Source organism: Echiichthys vipera, assembly GCF_963691815.1.
Source record: "Echiichthys vipera genome assembly, chromosome: 18".
In the NCBI taxonomy this organism is placed as follows: domain Eukaryota; kingdom Metazoa; phylum Chordata; class Actinopteri; order Perciformes; family Trachinidae; genus Echiichthys; species Echiichthys vipera.
Window position 1 is genome coordinate 8,291,891 of NC_139843.1, and position 18,286 is coordinate 8,310,176.

At 40.0% G+C, this 18,286-nt stretch overlaps 1 protein-coding gene across 1 annotated transcript; it reads right to left on the bottom strand.

The window, feature by feature from the left end:
• Window positions 1-246: 246 nt before the first annotated feature.
• On the bottom strand, window positions 247-13,036 carry fshr (follicle stimulating hormone receptor; the record flags this gene model as incomplete). Its single annotated transcript, XM_083932199.1, has 14 exons — window positions 247-783; window positions 2,862-3,053; window positions 3,154-3,335; window positions 3,503-3,720; window positions 3,886-4,071; window positions 4,627-4,701; window positions 4,786-4,854; window positions 6,077-6,157; window positions 7,099-7,173; window positions 8,552-8,626; window positions 8,725-8,799; window positions 9,248-9,322; window positions 10,527-10,598; window positions 12,843-13,036. 14 exons carry the CDS (start codon window positions 13,034-13,036, stop codon window positions 247-249), a joined length of 2,106 nt encoding a protein of 701 aa, XP_083788325.1.
• Window positions 13,037-18,286: the final 5,250 nt, after the last annotated feature.

An 18,286-nucleotide genomic window follows, 5' to 3' on the forward strand; every position in this document is an offset into this window, starting at 1 on the left:
AAACACCAACAATTCAATATCATCCAATGCACAAGAATGATAAGTTGGGGCATTATGTTGTCTGTTCAGTGTCTCCAGAGCTTGCACACGGACACACAAGTGTAAAGAAGGGGAAACAAAGTTGACTTTCTTTAAGAAGTGTGTTGGTATAAGAGGAATTCTCTTGATTTGCCTGAGAGAATTATGACTTCTGTGGGGGAGAGAAATACAGCTGAAAGTCTGCATCTGTGGATTTTTGACTGACAGTCAGCACTCTTGTTTCCCATCTAGACTTAATGAATTGGCCAAGGAGTACAGCGTCACATGGCTGGTCTTTGGAGAGGTCCAAGCGGGCAGCTGGCAGGAGGAGTTCTCTGTCCGGTAAATCTGCGCCCGGGTTTTAAAGAGGCCGAAGCGAGCTGTGAGGAGAAAGAAATCCCTCCTGAAGGTGCGGGTGAAGAAGGCATACAGGAAGGGGTTGGAGCAGGAGTTGATCGGGTAGAAGAGCACCAGCAGGAGTTTAGCGTCTGAGATGGTGATGAGAGGGAGCTTGAGGGCGGCTGAGACGCCAAAGAAGGAGATGGGAGCCATGCAGACAAAGTCAGTGAAGATGAGAATGGCCATGCGTTTGGCTACACGGGTGTCGGCGTGGGCCGGCGGAGACGAGGGGTTCCGGACGGTGAGGTAGATGCTGAGGTAACAGCCACACACACAGAAGAAAGCCAGGATGTTGAGGAGGAGGAGAGACACCACATAGACCTGAGAGGCCGGAGACTCCACCTCCATGGGCAGGCAGATACTCACCTGCAAAAAAACAAATGCAGACACATTTTAAAAAAATAAGTATAAGGGCCTTGAATGTACTTTATTTCCATGACATAACCTGGGATACAAAAAGCTTCACTTCAGAGTTCTGGGCCAGTTAAACCCCAGCTAACGGACTCTGTAAAGGTTTGTGGGCCGGTATGTTATACCACAGAAGGGCTGTGTCTGCAATCATCTTTTTTTAATGCCGCTTTCTTCTGATAATGAGTTAATTATTTTGTTATCTTGAGATCACAAGATAATAAAAGATTGTTTCCTCATGTAATGAAGAGGACTTTGTTCCCTGGAGCGTGAGATGGGGTTGGGGGAAATATTTCACAATGCACTCTAACAGGGATACATGCACAGGCACCGTTGGAAAGCAATTGCACTTTATTGGATTTGCACAGATGGCAAATTGCATATTTTCACTCTTAAATATAGTTTTCATATTCATTGTCCTTTTAAATGTTATCTGTGCTGGTAGGTTCTGTGATGGCCACATGGTTCCACCTGCAAAAGAGGGACATGAGATTTAATGTGCATTTGTGAGGTAAATGAACGCAAAGATGACATGATGTGACTAATCTAATATATGTTGTGCAAACGTGTGTGTGTGTCTTAGTATATTGGGAATGGTAAAGTGTGTGTGGGTGTGAAATGACCCTCCCCAGTCTCTTTTGTCTCCAGGGTGTTCAGGCAAAAGGCCTCCCCAGGAATCAGGCACCATATTTATAGTTCCGGGGCCTCAAAGTGGAAGACTGAGTATTTTATTATTGTAACGTGCTGGAATTGGGGATGAGGTTGTGTTTCTAAATAGATGTACGTGTATAGAAGGATGATTATGGGGATATGGGGTTCGTCAAAAGGGGAGCATGTCAACATGGGGAATGGGCTCTACCTCATTAGTTAGACATCCTATATACCGTAAGGTGCCATTTTGTTATCATAGGGCTGTTGGTGCTGCATGATGTGGAGAGTGTTCGCCACAGCTCACTCTGGGCCGTTTTATCTTCTGATCTCTAATCAACATTATAAGTAATACAATGATGTTTTTGTTCTTTGTTTTGTTTTTATATAGCTGTTTGTGTTCTTGTTTTAAATGACTTGTTTTGCTGCTGTAAGGTGACCTTGAGTTATATGAAATGTGCCCATAAATAAATAAAGATGCCGAGATAATTATCTCATGTTCTCGAGATAACTAAATAATTAACTTATGATCTCGAGATGCATCATGGAACAAAATATTGGCAAAGACAGCCGTCCTTGGCTTCATTCAAACAGACACCCACTTTATATGGACATATTATATTTAAAAAAGTAGGCCAACTTAAGGTCAGTAAATGAATTTAATATACAGAAAACAAAAGAGCAATAACAAACACATGGTGAAGCCATTATACACGTTGCTGTACAAGATGCTCCTCTCTACTCTGTGTGACAATAGTGCTTGTATATTTCTAATTAAAGCTGAAAAGATTAAGTCCATTATTAATTAGTTGATGAAAATAATTAATCTGCAGCGATTCTGATAATCAATTAATTGGAAAAGTCGTTTTTCAAGCAAAAATTACAAACATGTAATGGTCATGTAAGGTTCTCAAATGTGAGGATTTGCTGCTTTTTCTTATATTACATAGAATAAAATAGAATAGAATGACTTTAATAATCCCAGACTGGGAAATTATTTTGTCACAGCAGTAGTGGGTCAGCAAATAAAACACTTTGTACATAACATACATAGAATCCAATATATACACATGTATAAATATATATTCCATATATTTACATGGCAGTAAAAAGGAATTTGTTACGACCATTTCTCACTTTCTTCTGGTGTTTTATGAACCAAACGATTAATCGAGTAATAATAATTGGCTGATTAATCGCTAATGATAACAACCGCCCTTTATCTACTGAATGACATCTCAGACATACAATAACATTAAATCGTATTTGTTGTTTTGCATATTTTGGAGCATATTTTGATGCCTATAAGTCAGTTTGTAGAATATGAGTTTAGAAGGAACATATTGTGTATTTTTTCACAAGGATTTGAATGGAGAGTGTGCACTCACCTTGCCATAGCTGCTGACCCCGACTGTGGGCAGCAAAGCAGCGAGGGACGAGAAGATCCAGCCTGCTGTCATGACAATGCAGGCGTGTCTCAGGCGAAGTTTACGGTCGAGCCGCAGAGCATTTGTGATGGTGTGCCAGCGCTCCAGTGTGATTGCTGTTAGTGTGAACACTGACAGCTCACTGGCAAACACCTGTAATTGACACAAACATTTACAGGCGTTTATGTGTGTTGTTATTTAAGTAGAGCCTTCACATGTGTGTAAAGGACTCCATGCATGCAGCCATACACACCGTGAAGAAGCCCGCAGCGCTGCAGCCCAGGCCCATCTGCCAGTCTATGGCGTGGTTGTAGTACCGGCCACGGGTGAGCGTGTCCACAGTTGCTATGACTATCAGGTAGATGCCCATGCACAGGTCCGAAAAAGCCAAGTGGCACATGAGGAAACGTGGAACAGTTAGTTTGGAGCGGCTGCCTGACAACACAAGAAAAAAAGACGAGACAATTAACTATATTCTTTTGTGACTGAAGGAAATTAGGAAGGAGGTAGAATGTAAGAATGAACACAAGAAAGAAAAGCCAAAAGTGAAAAATGAAAGAAAGAAAGAAATGAATTGACTTGGTAATGTTCCCATTTTATACCTAACAAGACCAGAAGTACCACTGTGTTCCCCAGCAGCGCGAGGATAGAGATGATCCAGATGAGGACCCGTAGGGGGATGGCAGGCATGATGTCCTCACAGGGGTTAAACTCATCTTGGGTGGGGCTGCAGGTGAAGGTGAAGTTAGAGCAGTAGTCCCTGTGGAAGTGAAGGTCATCCGGAGCCTTGGGGTGGGAGCACAGGGGGTGCAACCCCGACCTATCATACAACATGCATTTTTTCCTTCAGTTTTTCATCATTTTAATAAGCAAACGTTCTTTTAAAACCTCAAGATCAAGACTCTATGTGCAATACAATATTAGTTTTCTAACTATCTGCAAGAATAATGTGTTCAGACACCTTTTGACAATAATGCATGTGTACCTGTTCCTCTTTATGTTTTGGAAGAGGCAGCAGTGTGACGGGTACGTCAGGTTGGCCTGCCGGAGTTTGGTGAAAAGCTGCAGAGGAGGAAGTTCTTTTAGATCCACGGCGTACTCTGCGATCAGCTTCTTGAGTCCACCGAGGATGTAGTCCGGCAGGGAGCTGAGGGCTGTCTGGGAAATGTCCCTGCACAATCAAATACAAACAAGTTGGTAACAGAGGAGTAACAGTTATTATAATTTCAGAATCCATGCTACGTTTAACAGATGTCCTCATTGTTTGTTTTATACAGTATAATAGGCATTTGACCTATGATCAGTTCATAAAAGCTGTTATTTTTCTTAGGGAAGAAACCCTCCAGTTTTTCTCAGAATGAAACACTGAAAACTTCCAGGTAGAGCCCATGTTTGATTGCCAAGTGATTGCAGGGATGTGGAGTCAAAAGACACTCTGGTCTGTCATCGCTGGACAGACCAAAAGAAACAAACAATAGTGTTTCCCTGGTTACTACTTCAGTAGAAAAGGGTGTCTCTTTGATTGAGGAATGAGCAGGTGAAAAGAAATCCCCCTCTCCACCAGGTAACCTGCTCTCAGTTTATTTTTACCGTAAACCTGGCATGTTTCTTACTTCTGAGCCTTTAGACAAATGCCACATTGTTTCTCGTTTTCTCATAGTTTAAAGAGTGATAATGAGGAGGATGAATCATGTAGGCATGAGTTACTGTTGGATGTCATGCTTACAGTACCACCAACTCACTGGAACCCACAAAGGCGTTGGGATTGATGTGAGTAAGCTCTTGGTTTCCTCTTAGGAACCTAAGAGAGAGGGACAAATTAAATATGAGAGCTTTTTTTTGGGCAAATCTTCTGTTTGTTATCGTGTCTCTGCCAGTGACTCACAATCTGTGCATCTTTGTGCCGTTGAAGGCGTCACTTGCCACCTCCTTGATGCCATTTTTGGAGAGCCGTCTGTCACCAGAAAGACAAGCCAAACTACAGTCACGTGGCTCCAACACAAACAATTACCAGCAATAAACTTCTCAGAACCATCAAAGCTAATTTTAGCAGGTTTAGTTATTTTGTTCTCAGTTACAAAAGCTGCAGAAGGGCACACAGAAAACTCAACAATTAATTGTATTTATTATAATTAGTATTATTATATAAGTCTTCCTCAGAGACCTTGGAAGCTGTCGACAAACTACATTTGCTGGATATGTTTGGCAGCTTATTCAGATTTTTATTAAAGTAAAAGTAGCAAGACCACTATTTAAAAGTTCTTCATTGTAAGTAATGCAGTCAACATGTTATTTAAAGGAACAGTTCAACATTTTGGGGAACACACTTTCTTGCAGATGTCTTACATTTGCTTGAACAAAAAAAAAAAAAATACTACAAAGTAAAAGTTATCTTTATCAAGTTAAAGTATTATGGGGTATTATTAGCAAAAGGCAGTTAAAGTAGGCTTTTAAAAGGAAAGGGAATTACAATGTGGAAGAACTGTCAGTGTCCCATACAACAGTTTGTATACATATATGTGATGAAACAGTGTGCACACAGACGTCTGTCCAGCAACATGAGTGGTCAGTCAATGTGCCCCCTGCAGTGCACAACCTGTTTAGGCAACTAAACTTCTTGGTTAGGTTTAGGAAAGATTGTGGCTTGGGTTAAAATAACTGTTTTATTTACTGTTTTGTACCAACAGTGCATGATAACGGCCTAAACATCAGATAGTATTACTGATGCATGACCATTTAAGATGCATTTTAATGTCGCAACTGGCTGAGAGGGAGCTCCTTTGACTATTTCCGTTTTGTTAGACAGTTTAATCTACAACGTGCATCATCTTTTATTAACTGCTGACATGTTTTTTATGTAAAATATTAATTTGTCAAGTATCCAGAGATAGGATAGAGGGGGAGAGTAAGAGAGTAAAAAGTACATCTCCCTTTTTAAATTTTTTAAACATATTGGAGGATGAATATAAAATAGGAGAAAATGCAGAAAATGGAAAGTACTGAGTGGGAAACATAAAGAGGCCATATGTACAGTATATATGATCAGATCAGTATAGCAGAAGACACGACACAGTAAAGAGGGCATTTCAGGAAACATTCGTCATTGTGTAATGCCCACACTGAACTGTGTGAGGGTGGTGCACGTGTTTCTTAATATTGAGTGATGAATCGCTTACATCTCGGTGATAGTTTGAGTGCAGAGACCTCTGAAGGCATTGGCGGGGACTCGCTGTATGAGGCTGTTGTCTTGCAGGTCACTAAGCAGCACATGGATAAAAAGCACAATGATTAATACCAAATGTTGATAACGTAAATAGTAAAAACGGCAGATATATGTATCCTTAAGGTGCAAAATATCAGGAATACATGCTACAATCCCCTTTAAATCCACTTCCTTGAAGTGTAATTCCGGCTAAAAATCACCCCATGGTCTTTTTCAGCACTTAAATACATCAAATAAAACATTGAGACAGTTTTTTTCGTGTATGAACTAATAACGCAGAATTCCTGTAGAGTTGCTAACAGCCGTACGTGGCTATCACCGATAGCTCTGGGCAGTACGGTGAACGCATTAAAGCGGCTTCTTTAACCCCTTATACTGCTCAGAATAACACCAAACCTCTGCAGTAGCATGAGAAGAGTCTCTACCCATAAAACAAAGCACCAATGGGCTCCTTCCTTTTGGATTGACTTTGCTAATCCACTTTAATGCACTTTACTATGAGAGGAGCTGGTACAGGAGCCAGTAGGTAAGTCTTTCAAAATGCTCTTTTAGTAAACTACGTTGTTGGTGCTTTGTATTATATGTAAGAACTCTTCTCATGCTACTGCAGAGGTTTGGTGTTGTTTTGAACAGTATTAGTGTTTAATAAGACGTTTAAATGCCTTCACTGTACTGCCCCAAGCTAATCAGTGGTAGGCATGTCTGGCTCTTAGCGTCTCTCCCTTTCTCTGTTAATAGTTCATATATGAAAAAAAACCTGTCTTGATGGCTGCGCCGAAAAAGTCCACGGGATGATTTTGCCTCGGAATTACACCTTAAATGCTGGGGACAGGGACAGATGTTTTCTATTCCTGAGTCTGTTCTGTAAGGACTACTAAGTGCATTGGTATTCACTGCATATTTAATTCTGTGTGCACGTGGGAACAATGGTGCGTGGGCATTTGTAGTTCATGTGTGTATTGTGTTGAGACCTACAACACAAAGTCGACGGCCGTGGAGTGGATCTTGGTGAAGTCTGGAAACATTCTCAATCCAGTGTTGGAGATTTTCCTGTGATGTGCAGATTAACCAGTAAATGTTACGACATTCACACCACGGCCACTGAACAACAGGTACTCTGTGCAGTGAATCATTGTGATACAATCTGACAATGTCCCATTCATTATATTGACAGAGATACAAATTAGCAAGTGAAGAGATTCAGAGAGAAGCTCAGGTGGCGGAGAGATACATCTGACATTTAAGGAGCTCCTTGTTCCAAATAACTGTCCTTTTTTTTGGGCAACAACTGCTAACAGATGAAACATTTTGTATAATTGAAATATTTGACTGCAAAACACAGATTATTCAGAATTGGGACAGTATAAAGTGAGTATAAACGTTTGCATTGTCATGGTAACTATGAAGCCGTAACCAGTGCAATAAAAAAAGAAAACATCTGTTAAGGAATAAGAAAATAAATGTGGAAATGTGAGGAGGAATATAGATCTTTATTTAAAAATATATGAGCACATATAAAAAGACAAATGAAACAATAATGTGAAAATAAATGTAAAGGCTTATAATTATCATTTACTCCTTAATTTATTCTTTTTAATATCTTAACATTCATTTTATTAAGGCACTCCTTTGACGCCATAGTCATGACATCCTCACATGGTGAAGTGAACATATGCGGATGTTTATCAGATATAATATCTGCCATGTTCTGAGTACTGGCACGCTAACACACGGTGAGAACAACAGGTGCCTAAGCGGCTAGATATATATTTTTGAAAGGCAACATTTTAGATATCAAACCATTTTTTGAAACAACCTATAATTGTATCAGCTCTGCGCTCTGCATCAATACATGTATGGATCTGAAATTGGCTTCTTTGGGTAATTCTTATGCAACATTGAATGACTGAATGATGATGATGAAATCATCTTTGTATTCAATCTCCAAATGCAATGCCTTTGACCTTTTTTTAAACAAGTTAAAAATATTAAACAAGGTTCAAGAAAAGTTTTGAAATGAAATATTTGAGGTAATTCAAAATATAATGCTCTTGAGCTAATGTGTCCTGGTTTAAATCGTTTAATAATTCAGTGTCATAAACTCCCTATTTTATCTGTCCCAGTTCTCACAAAGTAGGATAATTGTCAGAGAGGGATTTTGGCGACGTATTGTGCTTTGTATATAACAAATACATTAAACATGGCTGAAATGATGGATCACTGTTTTTTTCATGAGATGAAAGTGTGACTCTGGTATTTCTCTTCCAGGGAATCAAGCTAATTAAAAAATGATGTCTCTGGTCACGTGGGGGCCCTTTAGAAGTAGGCCTGTCAGCACCCATGACCCATTTCGGACTCCCAACCAGCTTTAAAAACACCAACTGAAGAAGAAAGTTTTCCTCTCTGCTGCACGCTCACAGATACTCACAGATACTTTAGTTTCACAATGTCCTTGAAGGCGTCTGGATGGATGTGTCGCAGGTGTTTTGAATTCTTTATGGTGCTGAAAGAAACACACGGAGCCATGTACTCATTATAAGCGATTGTTCTCACCATTAGAGTGTCACAGCGCACTGCTATTATCCTGCCAGTTATACTCACATCTCAATGAGTTCAGGAAGATCAGAGAAAGCAAAAGCTCCTATACTCTTCAACACAACATTCCCAGAGATGGCGCTGAGGGAAACACAAACGTGTGGAGAAGAATATGACATAATGCAAACGCTCTAAACATTCAGGGGGACATAGGCTGTAATTTGCAGCAGTGTTATACATAAATAGGTGGACAAAATATTAGAAACACCTCTTAATACAATGCAGTCCAGTTCAACATCGCTGCAAACAACATCAATAATAAACACATAAATACCTATTTGACAGTGTCAATCAAAACTGAACATGATAATGTTTATAAAGGTAGGGTTTATGGCAGATCTGTTGCATGGATCACATTAGATTCACACTTATTATTTGAGGTGTTATGTCTCTACCACCCTGCCAAAGTTGCTCCTCAGCTGTTTGGGTGATCAGCGTTCTCAGAGTGTGCAGCTCTTCTTGTTCCATAACAAACCCACAAGCATTTTGGATAAAATACGTCACGAGCCAACCGCGGTCGTATACTCACATTTCAGTGAGCCGAGGGAGGCTGGCGAAGGCAAATTCGCCGATGCTCTCCAGTATGTCGTTCCCCGATAGGGTACTAAGGTTGGAGGAAGTGGAAGGGGGGGAGAAGAGGATAATATCTAAGATATACTTGTTAACAGTCTTCATTGAAACTTCAGTCAAAAACAATTATGGTCCCAAGTAAATCAACCCTCCTCTCAAAAAACAACTGCCTTATAGGTTGATTGTGCAGGCAGCTTATTATGACCCATATTTACAGCTGACGTAAAATAAAGAGCGCCAAAGTCTGCATAAAGAGGACATCGGGGTGGTGGATGGGTGATGTTTGTGTCCTTCGTGAAACCAAAAGTCATTGTCGACTCTTTGAAAGTTAACCAGTGTAACTATGACACGGATGTAACCACGCTGCAGACTTCTGTCCGTAACAAACGTTCTCAGTTAAACCCAAACAAGTTCCGGTTTGAAGCGTTAACCAAATGTTTAAAAAGGGTCACGTAATTAGTCATTATTGACTTTGGTTTTGTTTTGAGGATGTGTTGTAAATAAAATACAAGGAGACATTTGTCATCTTACACTAACAGTAGTACTACTGAGATAATCACCACACACCAAAACAACAAGGCTAAGGAACCAGAAGGCCAAAAACACCAAATATAGAGGATCATTTCAGTCAATTCTGAGTGTGCAATGGCACATTTTGAGCACAGAAAAAGACATTTTGCATGTAAATACATCAGATTTTGTTGAGACTCATTTAACTTGAGCAAACAAAAATCCCATCTGCTGCATGTGGGCTGTCATACACGAAACGTACAATATACAAGACAAATAAAGTTTGTAGCACAAATATAATAACGTACGCTTGAACTGAACTCTAGTTTTCCATTCGTTTTAGGAAATTCATGATTAATGATATACAGTATAATGGTGACTATTGTCTGTATAAACACACAATAAAAAGTCAAGTTTGAGGCCCAAATATAATTCAGTATTTTTGACTTCCATTAGGTTGAAGGATAAGTAATTTAACCTCATGTAGAAATATGATGAATGTCGGGGATACTTTGAATTCTCCAGGTTCATGCACTGTATTTAACATCCTGCTAACCATAAAACTTTTTTTTTTAACTTGGAGGAATAACACCAAATCTATGTATAGAGATGAAGGTGAGGAGCGACCACTTTACCGCTGTTTGGATGAGCCACATCTTGAGTGTTTTGACCTCCTCCGTTTATTATGTTCCACATTAAAAGAATCAACATGAATGACAGACACTCACAGTTTCCTGAGTTGCTGCAGACTGGTGAGGGCGCCCTGGGGAATCACTCTGATCTGCGTCTGCTTAACTTCCCTATTGGTACAGAAACACATCACCGCTCACATCAGCTCTCAGTGATAGGCCGATAACAGGGACATAAATCAGCGAAGAGGCATCCTTAAAAAGTCATCAGTGGCCATTTTGGTCATGGGGCGAGGGTGGGAGGTCTGAGAGGCCATGGCCAGATACTCACTCATGTTGGGGATTTTCTTTTAAGGCAGGAAACAAACAGTTTTGTGCACAGAATGTCTTTACAAAGACCCCAAGCTTATTTTACATCTGGTGGTTGTAGATCACATTTGAAATGGCCCTCCATTGCTGCATACTTGTAAATATCCCCACTGTTCCTGAACCCTCGACCTTCGAGCAGAACAGAACAGATGAGAACACACACATTGCCACCTGGGAGTTCCCTGAACGTCTCTTGGGAAAGTACGTCCTCGTCTGTGTGTGTGTGTGTGTGTGTGTGTGTGTGTGTGTGTGTGTGTTTCGTCTGTATATTTGAGTAAGATTATGTACATCTGTACTCTGTTCTTGTGTATGTCTAGGTCCATGTTTATGCTTCAGGCGATTCTAATTTTTATACTGACCCTCACCCTCGGCCCCCATCATCCCATCCCCCTTCTGGCCTTGAGATTCCTTCAAAATGTTTCACCGGACAAAAACAGCTGCAGTGTATATCTGGGCCTCTGCTGTGTCACTGTCATTGACACTTAAACCACTAGCACTTTTGATTAACACCTTTGGAGCCACACAGAACATCACTCTGATTTGAGCTTTTCTGATGAGAAGATTGATACCACTCTGGCTAATTTAGCTTAGCATATAGACTTGAAGCTGGGGGAAAGAGCTAGTCTGACAACAACATGCACACCCAGGGCTCATTTATCACATCAATCCATACAAAAACATGCATCAATTCAACAATATAACAGGGCAAGCTGTGTCCCCAAGTTAAATGATCCAGGTGCTGTTAGCCTGATATTTACCGTACAGACAGTCATGTACATGAGATGATGAAATTAAGAGACAATGCACCCTTTCTAAGTTCAATACTCTTGGGCCCATATGACCAATAGATTAGAATGGTTAATGTTAATGACACTTTTGTTTTTTTGTGCTACTGTGATACTAACTTTCAGCACTAATCCCATAATTGTCGTTTGAGGATGTAAGCGGTGCAAACACGTGGACAAAACAATATACAGTCCATTCCACCAGTTTCATACTGTTCTCTTGCGTACTTTATCACCCATGGCATTTAACAGGATGAGATCGAGGTGTGCAGGCATTTTCAGAGGAGTTTGGCGGCGTTGAGAAACTTCACTTGATTGTCAAAACAGTGCACAGGTACTGTACGCAATGTTCTTCTGTGAGAAACACTGAACGCAAATATAACTTTTACTTGTTTACAAGAAACTGGGGGTCACTGAAGATGGGCAGACACACTTTGCATAAATTCCATCAAGTAAATGAATGTTACATAAAACCCAATATTTGCAAATTTGGTGCAAAATTCAGCCAGCAGGAAATGAGCAAGGATTAGGGAGGAAAGTCTAAATGATTATGCATGCTCATGGATGTGATATTGAATTGTAAGCATGGCATGCTCCCTAAATCTGTATCGTGTCAGATGGGATGAGAATTTGGATATTTTCTATGTAATATTGACGCATGTCACTTATTGTGGGTAGAGCGACACTACATCGCTTTTACACATGGAAGTCAGTTTACTCATCATAAGGAGTGCTAGTCAGACTGTGAAAACAGCTATATAATGAATTCAGAGCTTTTTAAAGACCGAAAAATAACCATGTTGACAGGGTTAGAGACTACAGAGTTATGCCAGAGAGTCCAGGCATGGAGGGTCCAACAAAAATGCTATTGAGCTACATTATGGGAGACCAAAAGTCAGGATGTCTTGCTTTTGCTGATACAATTCTGGCCCTTCTCTTTTTTTATAATCTCTCTTGTAAGTCTTTGTTTAATACAAAAGAAGAAAACCCACAAATATACATGTTCAACAAAACCATCTAATGAAAGGAATGAGTCCAAAGCACAAGATGATTCTGACAATAGGCTCAACAAAAGCTTATCCTGCGGTTTTCGTGCAGTTGCAGACAAGAAGAGTATTAAGAGCTGTGCAGCTTTGGAGTTAAATTAGCATTGTGATAATTCATTTGAGATCTGAAACAGCTGTACAGCAAGCAGGTGAAACGGAAACATGCTGCAGATATTTGTGCATCCACTTGTATGCATGTGCAGTTGTGTACTCACAGGCATTGGATGTTGCTGGAGATGTTGGAGGGAATCTCTGTGACCCCAAAGCCCAGCTGGTAGCAGAAGTGCAGCGTCCGTTTGGCAAAGCCGGTCTCAACTCCAGGTTTAATGTTCAGCTCAGGACCAGGCGCCGACGCTGCTGCCGTCTTTATCAGCACAATCAAGAACATGATCAGAATCATCACCATCATCTTTGCAGTTTGACCACACAGTCCGGTTTGTTGTATTTTAGGTTTTCACTTTTCAAATCTTCTTGTTTTTCTTCCCCTTTTTTTCTTCCCACTCCGATTTTGTCTCTGTTTTTCGGACCCTCTGTGTCCCACGTGGTGTTTTATATGTATCAAGGCCTTCCACCAGAGCCCACACTCCACGTTTGAAATAAACGTTTTTGCCTGTTTATCCGTCTATCCACTTGTGGGTTCATCGCCAGATCGAAAGACAGAAGAAGTGAGACGTGCTTTGGTGCTTTCTGCCATGCAGTGGTGAATAATGGGGGCGTGTGAAAAGCCTTAAGGGTGTATGAGGATGTAGGAGGTCTCTGCTGGGTTGAGTGTGTGTGTGTGTGTGTGTGTGTCTGTGTGTGTGTTTACGTGTGTGTGTGTGTGTGTGTGTGTGTGTGTGTGTGTGTGTGTGTGTGTGTGTGTGTGTGTGTTTGTGTAAAAAAAGCATCACAGTAGTGCACAGATCTTGAAAGATGACATGATCTTGTCCGTCCAAAAATCTGTTTTCACTTTTCATTCATTTCCATTTGACCTAAAAATCTCTAATAAGACTTTTCTTAAAAAAACGGTAATTATGTTATATTCAAAACAGATTTGAAAATCATACACTGTAACAATCCTTTGCAATAAGACTCACCTCATTCACCACCTTTAAAAGTTAATTCTTATGAGGAGAAAGCTGAAAAAAATGAATAGTAGGCTTGATAAAGTAAAAAATCTAATATAGTAGAGAAGTGAAATTACTTACCTCACTACTTATATTTCTTTTCACAATCCATTAGAATTACTTAACCAACAAAAGTAATTATGATGTATTCAGTTCTATTTTTGACTTGTCTTGATAACCTCATCGGTTACATTTTGTCAGTTTTGGGGCTCCACAGTCACGTTACGCTACATTTCAATTTAAAAATAGATTATTATTGTTGTGATTTGGTTGCATAATAGCAAGCAAATCTGGATTATTTATAGTTTTGGAGTAAAAAGTACAGACGGTAGGGACTATTTCTGGCAGGCCTGTGAATGTTCTCATTCGTCCAGGTCGTCGTTATCCTCAAAGCAATTTCATTCAAAAGCAACTGGACTTGGTTATTTGTCTAGGAAGACGTTTCACCTCTCATCCAAGAGGCTTCATCAGTTCATGTGCGCATCTGACCAGGCTGGGACTGGTCAGATGCGCACATGAACTGATGAAGCCTCTTCCTAGACAAATAACCAGTCCAGTTGCTTTTGACTGAAATGGCTTTGAGGATATTTCTGGCAGATTGTCTTCCTTTTTAGCTTCAAAGTAGTGTCAACAAACTAACAAAAGAATAATTAAGGGGAACAGACTTGTGTTGAAAGATGAGCACACTTTGATAGCGATGGACATAATATTTCTTTTCACTGCACTCTCCACACATCAGCAGGACAGCCAGCTTGCAAGGACCCTCACTCTCTCTCTGTCTGTCTCTCTCTCTCTCTCTCTCTCTCTCTCTCTCTCTCTCTCTTTGCAAGTTATAAATATATCTTTTTGGGCTAAATGTTCTCTTTTATGCATCTTCAGGTTCTACTCTCAACACACATTCTCCTTTATTGATAACACGGCGTGTGTTGTCCTGTGGGAACTTTATACAGATGACCAGAGCTCTTTATGATTTATTCCAAAGCAAAAAAATGCAGCCTTGAGTTCCTGATATGACCACACACACACACACGGACATGCACACGCACACCCACACGCACACCCACACACACACACACACACACACATGCACACAGTCCCGGAGTTTTGCTTATACACAAGGCAAAGAAACAGAAGGAGAGAAAGAAAGACAGCAAGACTGACAGGGTCTGACAAATTGCAGCTGCAGAAAGGAGTGGACATAAAGGACTGTGGAAGGTGTGTGTCTGTGTTTGTGTGTGTGTGTGTGTGTGTGTGTGTGTGTGTGTGTGTGTGTGTGTGTGTGTGTTTGTGTAAAAAAAGCATGATATGAATTTGTTGATTAACATTACTCTGATTTCTCCGCACCTGTGCGGGGCAGATATGTGTAGAAGTTGTTTTTAACAACTCAATATTTCTTCTGCAATGCATTCAGGTGGTCAAGCTCCAGGGTCCTGCTTGTGTGCATTTTGATACACTAAGACTCGCTTTGGTGGAGCACTTTCATGGAACACAGCCGACGTTAATGATATTAGATCAACCTGTGGTCAAATGCCTGATGTGAAAAGGGAGCATTTATGATGGTTTCTGTTTCTGTATTTCCTATAGACCCTTTTCACAGCACACATTTTGACTTGTCAAATCATATTAAACAACAAAACACTCAATATAGGTTTAAAAAATCACTTAAAGAATATCATTTTCAACCAAACTTCAGTACCTAATGCTGGTTCTTGTAGTGTGTTGGTTGCATGGGCTTTTCTTATCACTAATTTTTTAGATATGGATTCATTCGGAGTCGTGTATTGTCTGTTTTTTGGCTTTTTGTTTAATTCCATGAGTTATAATTCTGCCACTATTTGAGTTGTATCTTGTGTAATGTACTGTTTGAGTATTGTGTTTAATGTGATTGTGTGAATTGTATTGTCACAACCTAAAACTGCAGAACCCTTGGAGGAATAGCTTCTAGCCACGCTGAAGCTAAAGGAGATCCGAACAAACAAATGCAGGAAAAGCACAGGTGAAATTAATACAAAATAATAACGGTTGCATACTCACTTACTGACATGAAGCCATCGTTATTGTGATGATTGACACCTGGACTTTTCCTGCTGACAGGTCAACACGTCTGCTGTGAAAAGGGACTACTGTCCAACATTTAAGTTCATGACTCTACCCCTCTAAACTAATGACTAAATTCTTGTGTCACTCGTGGTTGAGAAAACCACACATTCATTTAGCATTGCACTTATACGTATATAACATTACTGGACTTGCAGTGGAAAGTATAAGAACTGATGCAGCGGAAAGGATATCTAGGCTAAAGCATACCGCTATAGTCTCAAGTGGCTTAAGGCTACATTCCTTTCCCTGTTGCTTTTGTCTGTTCTTATAGAGAAATAAATGTGAAATCACGCTTAAAAGGATTTGATATTTTGTTATTAGACATTATACTTCCACATGTATTCTTTTTTGTGGCACTTGTATGGCTCCATACTGAAGATGTTCCTTATTTACTCTATGGATATAGCAGGGCTGTGTCTTTATCTCAGCTGGCTGTGGTCAAGGACAGCACAGCGGCAGATGGCTACAGCCTAACACGAGCCCTTTGTTGAGCACAAACTGTTCAGCAAAAGACAAAAAGAAAGTAGAAAGATAGACAAACAGAGAGAGAACACGACTAGGGAGGTGTTTATTGAAATAGCAAGTCCTTGTAGCTTCCTCCACCTGAGGATGCGAGCTCAACCCCGCAGTCTCAGGGATCTTTCATCCGACAAACAACAACTCTGCAGAGACTTATGCCGCTCACCGCACTGAATCATACTTCAAAGCCCTGTGCAGTGTGTGCGAGGGGATATTTATGTGTGTTTACTGTCCCAGTTACAGTGGGACTTGGGGAAAAAAGATGCTACTTTTCTTACTTTGATAAAATAAGAGGTGAAAGGGAATAGGTGTTGGAACACAATGTGCTGATCGTTTGAAGTGGAATATTACCACGTTTTGGGAAATGCACTGATTTGTGTTTACAGCCACAGCCAGCAGCTGGTTAGCTGTTTCCAAAGAACTGGAACTAATAACTTTCATTATAAATTAATCTACGTTAAAATATTATACAGTATTTGTGCTTCAAACTTTAAAAAAAGAGTACTTTATTGTGTGCATAAATAGCAGACATGCAACAGATGGGATTTCTGTTTCCTCAAATGTAACTATTCTTTACTGGTCTTTGTTTAGTTAAGCAAGCAAAAGTACCTGCATTGCTGTAGATTTTTATGGGAGCTGTAGTTTTTTCCCATGCTAACTAAGTAATTATGTTTGTTCAAAAAGGTTTCAATTTCTAATAGCAACTGCTAAAGTACAAACTGATTTGTATTTGTATTAGAAAATAAACCTAATTTTTGTCAGAAAGACAAATGAAAAAAAAGAGGCTAGCCCAGACAGTTTGCTTTAAAAAAATACTTAAAGTTGTACTCCATAAGAATTGAGATACGTTGTTTCTAGCGGCCCCTTTGGCAGTAAGATGTAACTGCAGATGGGCCTGTTCTGTCAGAGCCTCCATCTTGTCACGTTCATGGTCACTACGTGTTAATTTTTTTTGTGCTTTTGTAAACTTTATTGAAACAAATTCACATCTACTACTACTTCCAGTCTGTCCCCTATATGTCACCCTCTTAAATCCACACACACACACACACACACACACACACACACACACACATACGTTCCTGTTACACTTCTGCCCTTACTACAAGCCTGATTTAGAAACAGGAAGTTCACGATTTCCCGTCACAAGTAAACACAGCATAAGAGTTATTGACTGGTCCGGTAGACCAACCGCCGTCAGTGGCGTCACTATGGCGTCACTATGGCGGCGTATTTAGATTTAGCCCATGAATGTCGCCACAGACACTCTGCAAAAAGGCAAGTAGAATTGCTTTCATAAGGCGGTCATATGATCAATCACCATTTTGTTAAGTCACTCTTTGATAGACAGTTACTTAATAGACAATTCAATAGATGAAAATCTTACAGATTACAATTTTAAACAATCAATTATCCAACTTATTGATTATTTTTTAACTAATTGATTAATCATTGCAGTTCAAAGTTGAAAAAAGTCCCCTACCAGCATCTCTAAAGCTATTTAATATGAAGTGTTGTGTTTGTTTAAGTGTTTAAAAGAAATCGTCTGGTACATAACCCCCCATAAAACAGCTAATTGTCATTTTCCATCTTGTTTTTGTACAGATAAGCAAACAAGACGTGCTGTGTTAAACAGTGAGCTGGTTCTGCCTATTTCCCTGTTTCCATTAGTGTATCTAATGGACTGACACAGGAATGGTATTGATGTTCTCATTTAACTCTTCCCCAGAAAGTGAAGAATTGTATTTCCCACAATGCTCATTTATTCCTGTAAGATCTGCGTCCTAACACAATTTGAGTTGCTTTTAGTTCGTCTTAATTGTCCATTGATGGGCTCTCATAGTCGATGTGAGAGAGACACAGACACAGTATTTCCATCTGTAGAAAAATGGGAGCAAAAACCAGCACACAAACGCACTCCAGGCTCACTTGGG